Below are 15236 nucleotides of genomic sequence, written 5' to 3'. Positions count from 1 at the left end.
AACCATCAAGTCTCCTTGCACTTCGCACGGCCACACATTCCCATGCATTTGATTGGCTCCTACCCTGCTGTAGCCCTGCCCCCAACTTCAGGACGCAGATTTCAAAGCGCGCTCAGGCACCTCGGCTATATTTATTGATAGAAGGATCACCCGAGTGTCTGGGACGTGGCGGCGAGGGTCCCAGGAAATCTCCAGATCCCAGAGCTGGAAGAGCGTGGCGTCTCCAGTTCTCCTAGTTTTACAGATGTGACCTAGGCTTACAATTGGCCTGGGGTCTGAAGGTGGGACATGTGCTGCAGGGGTCAAAAAGCCGGGTTGGTGGTACTCAGCGCCACAGCGCGCCGTGCCAGGAAGACCTTATTCTGCGCCTCCTGAGGCAAAGAGAGGTGGAGGTGAGACAGCCCTCTTCCCCCAATCCCTTTCAGTATCCCCCACGGGGTCCCTTTTAGGGACCCGCCTGGCTCACCGTCTCTCTTTGACGTTTGAGCTGAGAGATGAGACGACCGTAGGAGTTAGCCAGAGCCACAGTGTACGCCATCAGAATGCTGGAGGAGACAGGAACAGAAGCCACTCCTGACACGCTCTTCCATTATATACAAAACGCCTGGCTCCTTCAAAGCCAGGATATCAACTACAAGGACTTCAGTCTCCCAGCCCCTCGGCCTTCAGATCCAGGAGCCCAAAGTCCCACCCTTCTCCTCCTCCTCTGGACCCAGCAGTCCAGGCCCCTAGGCCTCCTCCCACCCCCGAGCCTCTCCTCTCTCCGACGCAGGTGGTGGCCCCCAGATCACATGCATTGAAACCCAGACCCAGAAGTCTGGGCCAACTCACCTGGAAATCAGCAGAAGAGGTACAGCAAAGGCTTGAGTCCCCAGGAAGAAGAGGAAGTTCTGGGCGGTCTCAGGGAGGCTGGAAATAGACTCAGGGATCTGGGCCCAGATGGACGACTGCCCCCGGAATGGACCACATAGCTTAGAAGGTGGGATCCTGAAGTCAAGATAGGCTGGGCTCATGTAGAGCCAGGAGTCTGAACGCTGAATGCAGGGAGGAGGGAGGGAGAGAGGCAGGAGCCTCTCGCACTTACAGGAAGATGCTGTAAAGCAGGGGAACGCTGGAGATGGCCAGACCCAGGAGAAGGACCAATGGGAAAAAGAAATTCGCTGTGGAGGCCCGGAAAGTGCGGGCAGCCGGAGAGCAGCTGAAGAAGAGGGTGAGCTGGCAGGGGAAGGCAGAGGAAGGGGATCTGAAACAAGAGTCTGTGCCTCCTTTTTTTTTTTTCCTTTTTGAGAGACAGTTTTGCTCTTGTTGCCCAGACTGGAGTGTAATGGCGTGATCTCGGCTCACTGCAATCTCCATCTCCCGGGTTCAAGCGATTCTCCTGCCTCAGCCTCCCAAGTGGCTGGGATTACAGGCATGCACCACCACGCCCAGCTAATTTTGTATTTTTAGTAGGGACGGGGTTTCTTCATGTTGGTCAGGCTGGTCTCAAACTCCTGACCTTGGGTGATCCATCCGCCTCCCAAAGTGCTGGGATTACAGGAGTGAGCCACCAGGGCCGGCTTTTTTTTTTTTTCCCCCCTCCCAGATTCAAACTATTCTCCTGCCTCAGCCTCCTGAGTAGCTGGGATTACAAACATGCACCACCTCACCTGTCTAATTTTTTTTTGTTTGTTTGTTTTTGTGTTTTTGAGACAGAGTCTCACTCTGTCGCCCAGGCTGGAGTGCAGTGGTACGATCTCGGTTCACCACAACCTCCACCTTCCTGTTTCAAGCAGTTCCCTGCCTCAGCCTCTGGAGTAGCTGGGATTACAGACACAGGCTACCACACTTTTTTTTGTTGTTGTTGTTGTCGTTGTTGTTTTGTTTTCTGTAGCTTTAGCAGGGGACAGGGTTTCACCATTTTGGCCAGACTGGTCTCGAACTCCTGACCTCAGGTGATGCACCCGCCTCAGCCTCCCTAAGTGCAGGGATCGCAGGCGTTAGTATCCTCACCCGGACTACCTGCCTCTCCTTTTTCCCAAACCAGGAATCTGAGCCCTTTCCTCATCTAGGACCCCAGAGTCTGAGTTCCCAGATCCTCAGACATGTAAGTCAGAATGCCTGAGACCCTTCCTTCTCTCACACCCAGGAGTCTGTCCTACAACCCCCTTCTCTGTTAGGACCTAGTAGTCCAGGCCCCCAAAATCTTCCTTGCCCAGGACCCAGGAGTCCAGGCCCCCATACCTCCTGCCTCAGACCCAGGGGTCCCCCCATCCCTTACCTTCTTCAGGTAGAAAAGCAGCAGGAACTTGACCGTGTTAAGCAGGGGCAATAAAGGGCAGAAAAAACTCCCCACCCAGACCACAGTCTGGGCGTAGACAAGCCCCAGCACCTCGTCGGGCACCTGGAACTCCTGGGTCCCCGCCAGACGACCAAGCGCCCCAGGACAGAGGCCGCAGAGGAGCCTGAAGGACGGGGCGGGGAGGGGCCGAGCCTGTCAGGGGCGTGGTGGCCCGGAGTTCCCCCGCCTTTACCGCCCCACCCACCAATAGGAAGCAAGCGTATCTGAGGGGGGGCGGGACTTTCAAGACTCCACGTGGAGGCGGAGGGGGTGTGTTCAGAGGGCGGGTCCTGAGGACTAGGCAGGACCCACGTGTGCGGCGGTGGGGGCGGGGCCAGAGGGAAGGAACTAACTAAAACCAGAATGGGAAGCGGGGCGATCTGCGGAGCCAGGGCAAGCAAAGGGAGCGAGCAGAGGCCGGAATAGCAAAAAGGTGCGCGGTGAAAAGGTCATCACGAGGGGGCAGGGCCTGGTCCTGTAGGGGTGGGGCCAGAGAGGGGCGGGGCTCTCACTTTCGAGGAAACTGAATGAGCAGTGCGACTGCCAAGCCAGTCAGCAGATCAAAGAGCAGGAGCTTGTACATTTCCTGGCCCACGAGAGTCTCCCAGCACTGAAGAAAAAATAAATAGGTCAGAAAGACCTCAGGACCCGGGCACCTGGAGGCCCCACGCGTCCGAGTCTCCACATCCCAAGCCTATGAGACCCTATCAATACTTTCTCTGGGAGTCCCTCGGTTTTTCAAACATCCATACCCTTGGGAGAGTGTTCCAGCACCCCAAGCTCCTCCAGCACCCCAAGCTCCCCCCTCCGCCCAAACCAAAAGTCTGGTCTCACGCAGCTCCTTCTTTCCTTTGGGGACCCTAGCGTCCCAAGAAGACCCCACGCCGTTCTCACCGGAAGTTCCTTGTAATTGTAGCCACAGGTTTTGCAGTCCTCAGCCTCGGCGTCGCCCCCACAAGTGATCTGATTCCAGAGAGAGAAGAGCAGGACCACCAGGGAGGCCAGGCGAAGAAACAGGGTCCTGGCAAGAGGAAGGCAGAGGAGAATGGGCCCTGACCCGCTACCCACCACGTGGTGGTTCCCTTCTCAGTGGAATGCGCTCAGATTCAACCCAGCTCACAAATGAAGAAACTGAGGCCCAGTTACAGAATCAAGATTTTTTCTTCTTTTCTTTTTTTGAAACAGGGTCTCACTCTGTCGCCCAGACTGTAGTGCAGTGGCGTGATCTCTGCTCTCTACCTCCCAGGCTCAAGCACTTCTCCTGCCTTGGCCTCCCAAGTAGCTGGAACTACTGGCCTGGGCCACCGCTGGACTAATTTTTGTATTTTTTTTTTTTTGAGACGGAGTTTCGCTCTTGTTGCCCAGGCTGGAGTGCAATGGCGCGATCTCGGCTCACCGCAACCTCCGCCTCCTGGGCTCAGGCAATTCTCCTGCCTCAGCCTCCTAAGTAGCTGGGATTACAGGCACGCGCCACCATGCCCAGCTAGTTTTTTGTATTTTTAGTAGAGACGGGGTTTCACCATGTTGACCAGAATGGTCTCGATCTCTCGACCTCGTGATCCACCCACCTCGGCCTCCCAAAGTGCTGGGATTACAGGCTTGAGCCACCGCGCCCGGCTAATTTTTGTATTTTTAGTAGAGACGGGGTTTCACCATGTTGACCAGAATGGTCTCGATCTCTCGACCTCGTGATCCACCCGCCTTGGCCTCCCAAAGTGCTGGGATTACAGGCTTGAGCCACCGCGCCCGGCAAATTTTTGTGTTTTTAGTAGAGACGGGCTCTCATCTTGTTGGCCAGGCTGGTCTCGAACTCCTGACCTCAAATGATCCACCTGTCTCGGCCTCCCAGAGTACTGGGATTACAGGTGTGAGCCACCAAGCCCAGCAGAGTGTCAGGATTTGAATCCCTGGATCCAGTATCCGCAGGATTTCCGTGTCTTACCCGTCAGGGCCAACGTCCCTCTGACTGCCCCCACCCCTCATCATTCCCAGCCCTCCCCATGAGGCTGGAACCTGAGCACGATTAAAACGATCTGGCGACTCCGGGTGTAGCCCTCCAGTGGAGCAATCAGCTTGAACACGGGCGGCAGCACAAAGTTGACCCCGGCGATGAAGATGGACGGAAGGTAATTCACCCCAAGCTTCAGCAGTGGCGTCTCCTGAACAAGGGGCGTCTCCTGGGAGGGGGAGTGGACCATGAGAAGAGGCTTGGCGTCCTAGAGGAGACAATCTTAAGGTCCTCCCCCACCAGCCTCTTCCTCCTTTAAAACCCCAAAGTCGCCGGGCTCGGTGGGTCAAGCCTGTAATCCCAGCACTTTGGGAGGCCGAGGCGGGTGGATCACGAGGTCAAGAGATCGAGACCATCCTGGTCAACATGGTGAAACCCCGTCTCTACTAAAAACACAAAACATTAGCTGGGCATGGTGGCACGTGCCTGTAATCCCAGCTACTCAGGAGGCTGAGGCAGGAGAATTGCCTGAACCCAGGAGGTGGAGGTTGCAGTGAACCGAGATTGTGCCATTGCACTCCAGCCTGGGTAACAAGAGCGAAACTCCGTCTCAAAATAAAAAATAAAACCCCAAAGTCCAGGGTCCAAACATACACCACCCCATACTTCCTTTTTTTTTTTTTTTTTTTTTTTTTGGAGACAGTCTCGACCTGTCACTCAGGCTGGAGTGCAATGGCGTGATCTCGGCTCACTGCAACCTCCGCTTCCCAGGTTCAAGCGATTCTCCTGCCTCAGCCTCCTGAGTAGATGAGATGACAGGTGCACACCACCACGCCCGACTAATTTGTTGTATTTTTAGTACAGATGAGGTTTCACTATGTTGGCCAGACTGGTCTCGAACTCCTGACCTCAGGATCCACCCGCCTCGGCCTCCTACAGTGCTGGAATGGCAGGTGTGAGCCACCGCGCCGGGCCCCCTTACTTCTTTATTTTATTTATTATTATTATTTTTTTTTTTTCTGAGACGGAGTTTTGCTCTTGTTACCCAGCCTGGAGTGCAATGGCGTGGTCTCGGCTCACTGCAACCTCCACCTCCTGGGTTCAGGCAATTCTCCTGCCTCAGCCTCCTGAGTAGCTGGGATTACAGGCATGCGCCACCATGCCCAGCTAATTTTTTGTCTTTTTAGTAGAGACGGGGGTTTCACCATGTTGACCAGGATGGTCTCAATCTCTTGACCTCGTGATCCACCCGCCTCGGCCTCCCAAAGTGCTGGGATTACAGGCGTGAGCCACCGCGCCCGGCTCCCCTTACTTAAGATCTCTGGCTTCCCAGACTTCGGTCCCCTCCCTCCACCGTTGGAATTGCAGCTTCCAGGACCCCCCGACTTCCTTTTCAAAGGCCCTCTGCACCTGCAGCTCCACGGTGGACCCTGTGGCCCAGTAGACGCCATAGAACGCTGCCCCCAGGAGCGCGACCACCAGCAGGTTGAGCAGCACCCGCACCGACCAAACCCTGGCTTGCTGGCCCAGCGTCCGCACCGCAGCCTGGCGACGCACCATCGTCTCCTCCAGCTCCACCTGAAGGCAGGAGAGGTGCCCGCTTGGACTCCACTTCCCAAGGCGCGTGCCTCTTGGTTCCACAGGCCTGGCCCTCCAGAGACCCTCCTCCACGTGAACTGCTGCAGCCGTCTCCCCACCTGCTAACAACCTCTGCAGTCCGGGTTCCACCTGCGGCCCTTTATAGCCCCGCCCCGCCCCTCCGCGTCCAGATCCCGCAATCCAAGCCCCTATCCCTCCGCGGCCAATCCCAAGGCTCCGCCCACCACGCCAAGACCCGCCCCCTATCAGCCCCGCCCACCAGAGGCTCCGCCCTCAGGACGCCCAGCGTTTATGCCTGGCCTGAAGATCCAGTTCAGCTGTATCAAGACGTGCCGCTGGCCGCTCCCATCACTTAACTTTGAACCAAGTTACCTTAGGCCCCGCCCGCTTCTTGTGCTTACTTAAAAAAATTTTTTTTTGCCGGGCGCGGTGGCTCAAGCCTGTAATCCCAGCACTTTGGGAGGCCGAGGCGGGTGGATCACGAGGTCGAGAGATCGAGACCATCCTGGTCAACATGGTGAAACCCCGTCTCTACTAAAAATACAAAAAAGTAGCTGGGCATGGTGGCGCGTGCCTGTAATCCCAGCTACTCAGGAGGCTGAGGCAGGAGAATTGCCTGAACCCAGGAGGCGGAGGTTGCGGTGAGCCGAGATCGCGCCATTGCACTCCAGCCTGGGTAACAAGAGCGAAACTCCGTCTCAAAAAAAAAAAAAAAAAAAAAAAAAATTTTGGCGAGGGAGGTAGAGTGGGAGTCTCCCTATGTTGCCCAGGCTAGTCTCGAACTCCTGGACTCAAATGATTCACCTGCCTCGGTCTCCCTAAGTACTGGGGTTACAAGCATAAGCCACCAAGCCCATCCCTCACGCATCCTTTTCCTCCATCCTTGGACCTCGGGGAGCCCTATCGCGGCCTGCTCTCAACCCTCTCACTCCCCAGGACCTGCCTTTCTTGGAGAAAGAGCTGCTTAGCGTCTTTCCCGAGGCCCGGGTTGGGCCCCGTGCATTATCTGAGCCCAGCCCTTTCTGATCCCTACCCAGTTACACACCCGCCCCCCCAAGCACACCTGTAATTCGTACAAGATGATTCGCTGCCGCAGCCGCACGTGTACGTCCCCGCAGAGGCCGAAATCCCAGGCCGAGAACACCAGGTGGCTGTAGCTGGTCAGAGCCCCGGACTCTGCCAGCAGTGTCTGCTTCAGTCCGGACACCGAGCTGAGAGGGGAGACCCGGGAGATGGGATGTGAAAGGGCAGCCGGGTTATTGCGGAGGGACATCTCACAGGGGAAAAACGGAGATGAAGAAACCTAAAGCCTTGGGCACTAGGCGAGCTGCCACCTGATGGAGAGTCAGAGGCAGATACACATACAGTCACTGAAGGCAAAGTCTGAGGGAGATTCAGAGACAGACCTGGGGTGCAGGCACCCCAAAGAGAGAGGCAGTAACCTAGGAGATAGGGACAGAGCCCCGGATCGAAGGAGCCCAAAACCCAGAGTGAGAGGGGCAGAGGCCCTGAGGAAGACAGATCCGGAGGAGGGACGGAGGTCCCAGAGGGAGATTCGAAGAAAGGGAGACAAAGGCAGTGAGAAAGGAGAAACAAAATCTATGAAAGACCCAGGTCAGAGACCCAGAGGAAGTACAGGCATCCAGAGAAGGGGGCTGGGGTGGGAAGACCCGAGAAGAAAATAGAGACCCAGAGAAAACGGCAGGTAGAGAGAATCAAGAGAGGGGGGCAGGCCAGGCGTGGTGGCTCACACCTGTAATCCCAGCACTTCGGGAGGCCAAGTTGGGAGGATCACCTGAGGTCAGGAGTTCAAGACCAGCCTGGCCAACATGGTGAAACCCTGTCTCTACTTAAAAAAAAATGAGCCAGGTGTGGTGGCAGGCACCTCTAATCCCAGCTACTTGGGAGGCTGAGTCAGGACAATCACTTGAACCCAGGAGGTGGAGGTTACAGTGAACTGAGATCACAACACTACACTCCAGCTTGGCTGACAAAGACTCCTGCTCAAAAAAAAAACAAAAACAAAAACAGACAGACCCCGAGAAGTCTCAGGAAAAGGGGGCAGAGACCCAGGAAGGAGATGGGAGAACCACAGCAGGGTCAGAAACAGAGCTGGACAAAGAGACCGCGTGCACCTTCACCGCCCTGGCCCTGCCCCCTCATCTCACGTGAACCACCACAGAGGGCCCCCACCTGCTCTCCTTGCTTACACCTGTGCCCTCTTATAATCCATTCTCTCTTCTTCAGCCAGCAGGACCTTCTTTTGATGCAACTCAGACCGTATTCTCTGTTTAACACGATTCCAGGGCTTTTCCCTGCTCTTACATTCTAGGCTTCTTCCTAGCATAACCTGCCAGGGCCTGCCTGATCTGACCCCTCCCTACTTCTCAAAGCTTAAATCCTGTCCCTTTTTTTTTTTTTTTTTTTTTTTTTGGTCTCACTGTGGCCCAAGCTGGAATGCAGTGGCGCAGATCTCGGCTCACTGCAACCTCCCCCTCCCAGGTTCAACTGATCGTCCTGCCTCAGCCTCCCGAGTGGCTGGGATTACAGGCATACACCACCACGTTCAGCTAACTTTTGTATTTTTAGTAGAGACGGGGTTTCACCATGTTGGCCAGGCTGGTCTCAAACTCCTGACCTCAACTGATCCACCTGCCTTGGCCTCCCAAAGTGCTGGGATTACAGGCAGGAGCCACCACACCTGTCCCTGTCCCATCTTCTCATATGGACCTCTTATTTCTTGGAACACCTCAAACCTCTTTCCTACCACAAGGCCTTTGCATTTGCAGCTCCCTCTGCCTGGAATGCTGGTGTCTTGGCTGTTCATCTGCCCGACTCCTCATTTTTCTCGTTTTTTTTTTTTCTTTTTTTTTTTAAGAGACTAGGACCGGGCGCTGTGGCTCAAGCCTGTAATCCCAGCACTTTGGGAGGCCAAGGCGGGTGGATCACACGGTCAAGAGATGGAGACCATCCTGGTCAACATGGTGAAATGCTGTCTCTACTAAAAATACAAAAAATTAGCTGGGCATGGTGGTGCGTGCCTGTAATCCCAGCTACTCAGGAGGCTGAGGCAGGAGAATTGCTTGAACCCAGGAGGCGGAGGTTGCGGTGAGCCGAGATTGCGCCATTCCATTCCAGGCTGCGTAACAAGAGCGAAACTCCGTCTCAAAAAAAAAAAAAGACCAGGTTTCTCCATGTTGGTTAGGCTAGTCTCAAACTCCCGACCTCAGGTGATCCTACCATCTTGGCCTCCTAAAGTGCTGGGATTACAGGTGTGAGCCACCACACCCGGCCTATCTTTCTAGTCTTCATCTTCAGGACCCCTACTCCAGATAGAGGGGCCTTTTACCACTCCATCCAATGAGGGTCTTTACCCATTATTCTGTATCACAGGGATTGGCAATCAACAGTCCATGGGCCACATCTGCGCCAACCACTGTTTTTGTCAATAAGGTTTTGTTGGCACGCAGCCACGCCTACTCATGTACGTATTGTATGTGGCAGTTTGAGCATGACAGTGGCAGAGCTGAGTCCCAGACTGTATGACCTTCAAAGACAAAAATTTACTTCCTGGCCCTTCACAGAAAAAGTGTGCTGATTCTTGCTCTGTCATCACATCCCATTTGTTTTCTGTATAGCATTGCTCCGGAACTCAAATCATGGATGTGCTGGTTTATTTAACAGTCTCTCCCACAGCCTATCTCCTCTACTAGACGGTAAGCTATGCAAATATAGGGGGCCCCCAAATGGTTCTCCATGTCCTAATACAGTGCCTGGCCTACGGAGACACTACACTACACTATACATATATTTTAAAGAGTGAAATGGGCCAGGTGCAGTGGCTCATGCCCGTAATCCCAGCACTTTTGGAGGCTGAGGCAAGTAGATTACCTGAGGTCAGCAGTTTGAGACCAGCCTGACCAACAAAGCAAAACCTGTCTTTACTAAAAATACAAAAAATCTGCTGATGACATGCAGCTAAAAATATATAAATAAAGCCGGGTACAGTGGCTCAAGCCGGTAATCCCAGCACTTTGGGAGGCCGAGGCGGGTGGATCACAAGGTCAAGAGATCGAGACCATCCTGGTCAACATGGTGAAACGCCGTCTCTATTAAAAATACAAAAAATTAGCTGGGCATGGTGGCGCATGCCTGTAATCCCAGCTACTCAGGAGGCTGAGGCAGAATTGCCTGAACCCAGGAGGCGGAGGTTGCGGTGAGCCGAGATCACGCCATTGCACTCCAGCCTGGGTAACAAGAGCGAAACTCCGTCTCAAAAAAAAAAAACAAAACATATATATATATATATATACACACACAAAAAAAAAAGGCAGCGGGGCATGGTGGTGGGTGCCTGTAAACCCAGCTACTTGGTAAGCTGAGGCAGTACAATCACTTGAACCCAGAACGCAGAGGCTGCAGTGAGCCAAGATAGCAAGATAGCGCCATTGCACTCCAGCTTGGGCAACAGAGTGAGACTGTCCTCAAAAAAAAAAAAACAAAAGGTAGAAAAAAAGAAAAATGAAAATCCCCAAATCTTGATTTTAGCTGAAACATAAGAAAGGGTTACACAGCAAGACTGAGGATTCTTGGGAAAGGGGTTTTTGCCACCACCACTTGCTCCCTCCCCACCTCATTCTGTCAGGGGCTCAGGGGTGCAGGTGCCACTGACCGATGCAGGATGAACAGGAGGAAGATGAGGCCAACAGCAAAGGCCCAGCACAGGTAGGTGACCGCCAGGTGTGGGCGGGGCGGGTAGAAGCCATAGAACAGAGGAGACCATTCCAAGTAACCCTGTAGGGGGAAAGTGGGTCAGGGGCCACTGTGGGAGGAGGAAGGGCTCCTGGCGATGCATAATCAGGGTCTGGGGTCAGGGTTTGAGGTACGTGTCACTGAAAGCACAGGGCTCAGCCGGGGGCAGTGGCTCAGGCCCGTCATCTCAGCACTTTGGGAGGTCGAGGTGGGCGGATCACCTGAGATCTGGAGTTCGAGACCAGCGTGACCAACATGGTGAACCCCTATCTCTACTAAAAATACAAAATTAGTTGGGCGTGATGGGCATGGCTGTAACCCCAGCTACTTCAGAGACTGAGGCAGGAGAATCGCTTGAACCCAGGAGGAGATTGCAGTGAGCCGAGATCGCGCCATTGCACTCCAGCCTGGGTAACAAGAGGGAAACTCCGAAGGACTCCGTCTCAAAAAAAAAAAAAAAAAAAAAAAAAAAAAAAAAAAAAAAAAAGCCCAGGGCTCACAGGTGGGTGGGGGAATCTCCCAGGGACCCAGGCACCTACTTCTCCCGAGAGCAAGTTGAAGAGCTGGGTGTCGAAGGTGACCAGGCCCTGGGAGTGGGGGTTGTAGAAGCCGCAGGGCGAGGAGGTGTTGAGGCCGGGAGGGCCTGGGGGAGCGCCTTCCAACCAGGTGGGCAGCAGCGTCATGCAGGCCGTAAGCACCGAGGCCAGCACGTTGAGGAGCAGCAGGAAGCGCAGCAGGGAGAAGTAGGACTCGGTGCCGGCGCCAAACTGACCTGCAGGGGGCAGCAGAGAGAGAGGCTCGGGTTCCTTCCTGGGAGCAGGACCAGCCCCTCCCACCCCGGGACTGGGGGCCAGCTGCGCCTTTTTTTCTTTCTTTTTTTTTTTGAGACGCAGTCTCTCCGTCGCCCAGGCTGGAGTGCAGTGGCGGGATCTCAGCTCACTGCAAACTCTGCGTCCTGGTTCAAGCGATTCTCCCGCCTCAGCTTCCTGAGTAGCTGGGATTACAGGCGCAGGCCACCACACCCGGCTCATCTTTATATTTTTAGTAGAGTCTGGGTTTTATCGACCTCAGGTGATCCACCTGCCTGGACCTCCCAAGGTGCTGGGATTACAGGCGTGAGTCACCGTGCTCGGCCCAGCGGCGCCTTTCTCAGACCCGAGTTCAGGCCCCCAACCCCTCCTCCCTCAGACCCAGAATCCAGACCCCAGCCCCTCCGCCCTCGGACCCCAAAATCCAGGCCGAAGCCCCTCCTCCCTCAGACCCAGGAGTCCAGGACCCCAGTCCCTTCACCCTCAGACCCAAAAGTCCATAGCCCAGGCCCCTCTTCCCTCGCATTCTGGAGTCCAGGCCCTGCCCCAGGACACCACCCCACCACCACCACCACCACCACCGCCGCACCCCCGATCCTCTTCAGTGTCCATGCCCAGGGCTGCAGGCGCTGCAAGCCTTCCTTTGTTTTCTCCTTGGACCTCCGAAGCAGCCGCGCCCATTGGTCCATCCTAGAACCAGCGCCACGGACCAACTGGTCCCTGGCGTGGCTTTGCCTGGGAGGGAAACAGGCAGAAAATGAGGGGTTTCGCAGCCCCAGACTGGGAACCACCCGAATGTAGAAACAACTCAATAGATCAGAGAAGTAAAGTGTGGCCTATACATAGGATAGAATACTCTGTAGCAATAAAAAAGAAACAAACCAACCAGCTGGGCACGGTGATTTATGCCTGTAATCCCAGCAGTTTGGGAGGCCACGGCGGGTGGATCACCTGAAGTCAGGAGTTCGAGACCAGCCTGAACAACGTGGTGAAATCTCATCTCTACTAACAATACCAAAAAAAAAAAAAAAAAAAAAAAAAAAAAAAAAAAAAAAGGCCGGGCGCGGTGGCTCAAGCCTGTAATCCCAGCACTTTGGGAGGCCGAGGGTGGTGGATCACGAGGTCAAGAGATCGAGACCATCCTGGTCAACATGGTGAAACCCCGTCTCTACTAAAAATACAAAAAATTAGCTGGGCATGGTGGTGCATGTCTGTAATCCCAGCTAGTCAGGAGGCTGAGGCAGGAGAATTGCTTGAACCCAGGAGGCGGAGGTTGCGGTGAGCCGAGATCGCGCCATTGCATTCCAGCCTGGGTAACAAGAGCGAACCTCCATCTCAAAAAAAAAAAGGTTAGGGAGAAAGGTTTACCTTGTCCTTATGAGGAGAAAGGGGGCGTCAGAGGAGGGGCACACAGGGTGCTGTCATGCTGTGTTCCCTGCCCTAGCTGAAGTTTATCTGGGCTCTCACTTTATGAATACAGTTGTCCCTCAGTACCCATGGGGGTTGGTTCAAGAACTCCCCAAGAATACTGAAATCTGTAGATGCCCAAATTCCTTATGTAAAACGGTATAGTATTGGCATAAGCAATACACACATCCTCCTACGTTATTATCATTATTTGAGATGGCGTTTCGCCCTTGGCATCCAGGCTAAAGTGAAATAGCTTGATCTCGGCTCACTGCAACCTCCGCCTCCCAGGTTCAAGCAATTCTCTGCCTCAGCCTCCCAAGTAGCTGGGATTACAGGTGACCACCATCCCACCAGCTAATTTTTGTATTGTTAGTAGAAATGAGGTTTCACCATGTTGGCCAGGCTGGTTTTGAACTCCTGACCTTGTGATCTACCTGCCTTGGCCTCCCAAAGTGCTGGTACAGGTGTGAGCCACTGCGCCCAGCCTTTTTCGTTTTTTTATTGTAATTTTTATCTGATTTTTAGAGAGTCTAATTTTGTTGCCCAGGCTGGAGTGCAGTGGTGCAATCTCTGCTTACTATGACCTCCCCCTCCCAGGTTCAAGCAATTCTCCTTCCTCAGCCTCCTGAGTAGCTGGGACTACAGGTGTATGCCACCACACCCGGCTAATTTATTTGTATTTTTAGTAGAGACGGAGTTTCACCATGTTAGCCAGGATGGTCTCGAGCTCCTGAGCTCAGGGGACCCACTTGCCTTGGCCTCCCAAAGGGCTGGGATTGCAGGCAGGAGCCACTGCGCCAGGCCCGTCATCATTTCTGAATGAGGGCACCTGCATTTCATGGTTCACCAGGTGCTGCAAATTATACAGTGGGAAAGAGAGAGGCGCTGAAGAAGTGCCAAAGATGAAGGCATAAAGCAGAGACCAATAAATATTAACAGATTTCAGACATGCACAGAGAGAAACTGAGAAGCAGAGACAGGATTGGAGGAGAGATATGGGTGACAGCGAATCCCAGAGAGAGGATCCCAGAGTCACCGAAAGGCAGCACTCACTCAGAGTCTGAAGCAGACGCAAAGATAAGGGGAAAAAGAGAAACCAAGAGAGGCAGCTCTGGCGGGGCAGACAGAGGCCCCAGAAACCAGGAGCGGCAGAGGGCAGAGGGAGAGACAGGGTCCGAGGCATGGGAGAAGGGCACGGCCTGGGCTGTGCGGGTCCCAGCGGGCCGTGGGGCCTCACCTGTGTGCCCGTCTGGCCTGCATGGGCCAGGGCAGTTCCCGGGAAGGGTGAGGGTCCTGCAGCTCTGTCTGGGTGGCTTCTGCAAAGGCCTGCCTGCCACTTCCTCCATCCTCCTCCTCCTCCTCTGGCGTCCCCCAAGGCACCACCCCAGGGCCTCGGTACCGAAGGGTCGCAGCACTGGGCAGTTCATTCAGCACAGAAGACAGAGACCGGCCTGGGGAGGAGAAGCTGGCTGGGAAGACTCCAGAATCTGGGCCCAAACTCCTCCCTCAGACCAGAAAACCAGGCCCCCAGCCCCTCCTCCCTCAGACCCAGGAGTCCAGGCCCCCAGCCCCTCCTCCCTCAGACCCAGGAGTCCAGGCCCAGCCCCTCCTCCCTCGGACCCAGGAGTCCAGACCCCAGCCCCTCCTCCCTCAGACCCAGGAGTCCAGGCCCCCAGCCCCTCCTCCCTCAGACCCAGGAGTCCAGTCCCAGCTCCTCCTCCCTCAGACCCAGGAGTCCAAGTGCCAGCCTCTACTTCACCTGGACCCAGGGGTCCACAGCCCTCGATCCCATCCCCAGGACTCAAGTGTGGACCCCTCCTACTCCAGGACAGAGGAGTCCAGCCTTCAACTTCCTTTTCCCTCTAGTTCAGGAGTCTGGGGACCCAGCCCCTCCTATACCCAAGACACCCAAACCCCCAGCCCCTCATCTTCCCCTCCTCCCAGACTAGCCTGGTTCTCCAGGCTCCTCCTCCTCAGACCCTGGAGTTCCAGCCTCCACTTCCCTTCTCCCCTGTAAAACCAGGAAGTGAAACCTCTTCAGCCCTCAGGCTCAGGAGTCCCACCTAGCCTGAAGGCTGGTGGAGCTGCACCTCCCCTGGCCTCCCGGGGGGCCAGCCATCCGCTAGAGGAGCCCCAGGCTGCTGAATCCAGGGTCGGGTTTTCTTCCATGGCCTCAGGCTGGGCTCTCTAGTGGCAGACACTGCCCCAGGTAAGGGCGGGGTCGGGGCAGGTGTGTACCTGGCCGGCAGGTGGCCCGGAGGGAGTTAGGTACACTTCCTGTAGTTTCACAGGACTGGGGATTCGAAAGGCCTCCTGGGACCTGAAGTCCTGTGGTGCCCGGGCCTGACAGTTTGGCTCCTGGGCCAGGCTGGCAGCTGTACCTCACCTGGGACTCGCG

The 15236-nt window shown here is 55.1% G+C and overlaps 1 protein-coding gene across 1 annotated transcript; it reads right to left on the bottom strand.

Moving 5' to 3' along the window:
* Positions 1-99: 99 nt before the first annotated feature.
* On the bottom strand, positions 100-15171 carry TMC4 (transmembrane channel like 4). Its single transcript, XM_039467013.2, has 15 exons — positions 14902-15171; positions 14076-14289; positions 12018-12163; positions 11159-11391; positions 10540-10661; positions 6931-7078; positions 5679-5846; positions 4334-4497; positions 3215-3341; positions 2833-2930; positions 2261-2444; positions 1085-1215; positions 832-987; positions 467-545; positions 100-371 (listed from the first exon to the last, which is right to left on the bottom strand). The coding sequence occupies exons 1-15, from the start codon at positions 15005-15007 to the stop codon at positions 303-305; spliced, it is 2145 nt and encodes a 714-aa protein (XP_039322947.1). The 5' UTR covers positions 15008-15171; the 3' UTR covers positions 100-302.
* Positions 15172-15236: the final 65 nt, after the last annotated feature.

This window comes from Saimiri boliviensis, chromosome 14 (assembly GCF_048565385.1).
Source record: "Saimiri boliviensis isolate mSaiBol1 chromosome 14, mSaiBol1.pri, whole genome shotgun sequence".
Classification (NCBI taxonomy): Eukaryota; Metazoa; Chordata; class Mammalia; order Primates; family Cebidae; genus Saimiri; species Saimiri boliviensis.
The sequence above is the reverse complement of the archived record's forward strand: the minus strand, read 5'-3'. Positions and strand labels throughout refer to the sequence as shown.

Bases quoted from the DNA above. Each gene is read 5' to 3' on its own strand.
- TMC4 (XM_039467013.2), bottom strand. From the start codon at position 15,007: ATGGAAGAAAACCCGACCCTGGATTCAGCAGCCTGGGGCTCCTCTAGC. The intron at 11,392-12,017 runs GTGCGGCGGTGG...TGCCCCCTGCAG, and splicing joins GACACTGAAGAGGATCGGGG to GTCAGTTTGGCGCCGGCACC. The intron at 7,079-10,539 runs GTCAGTGGCACC...CTCCCCTCTCAG, and splicing joins CTCCTGTTCATCCTGCATCG to CTCGGTGTCCGGACTGAAGC.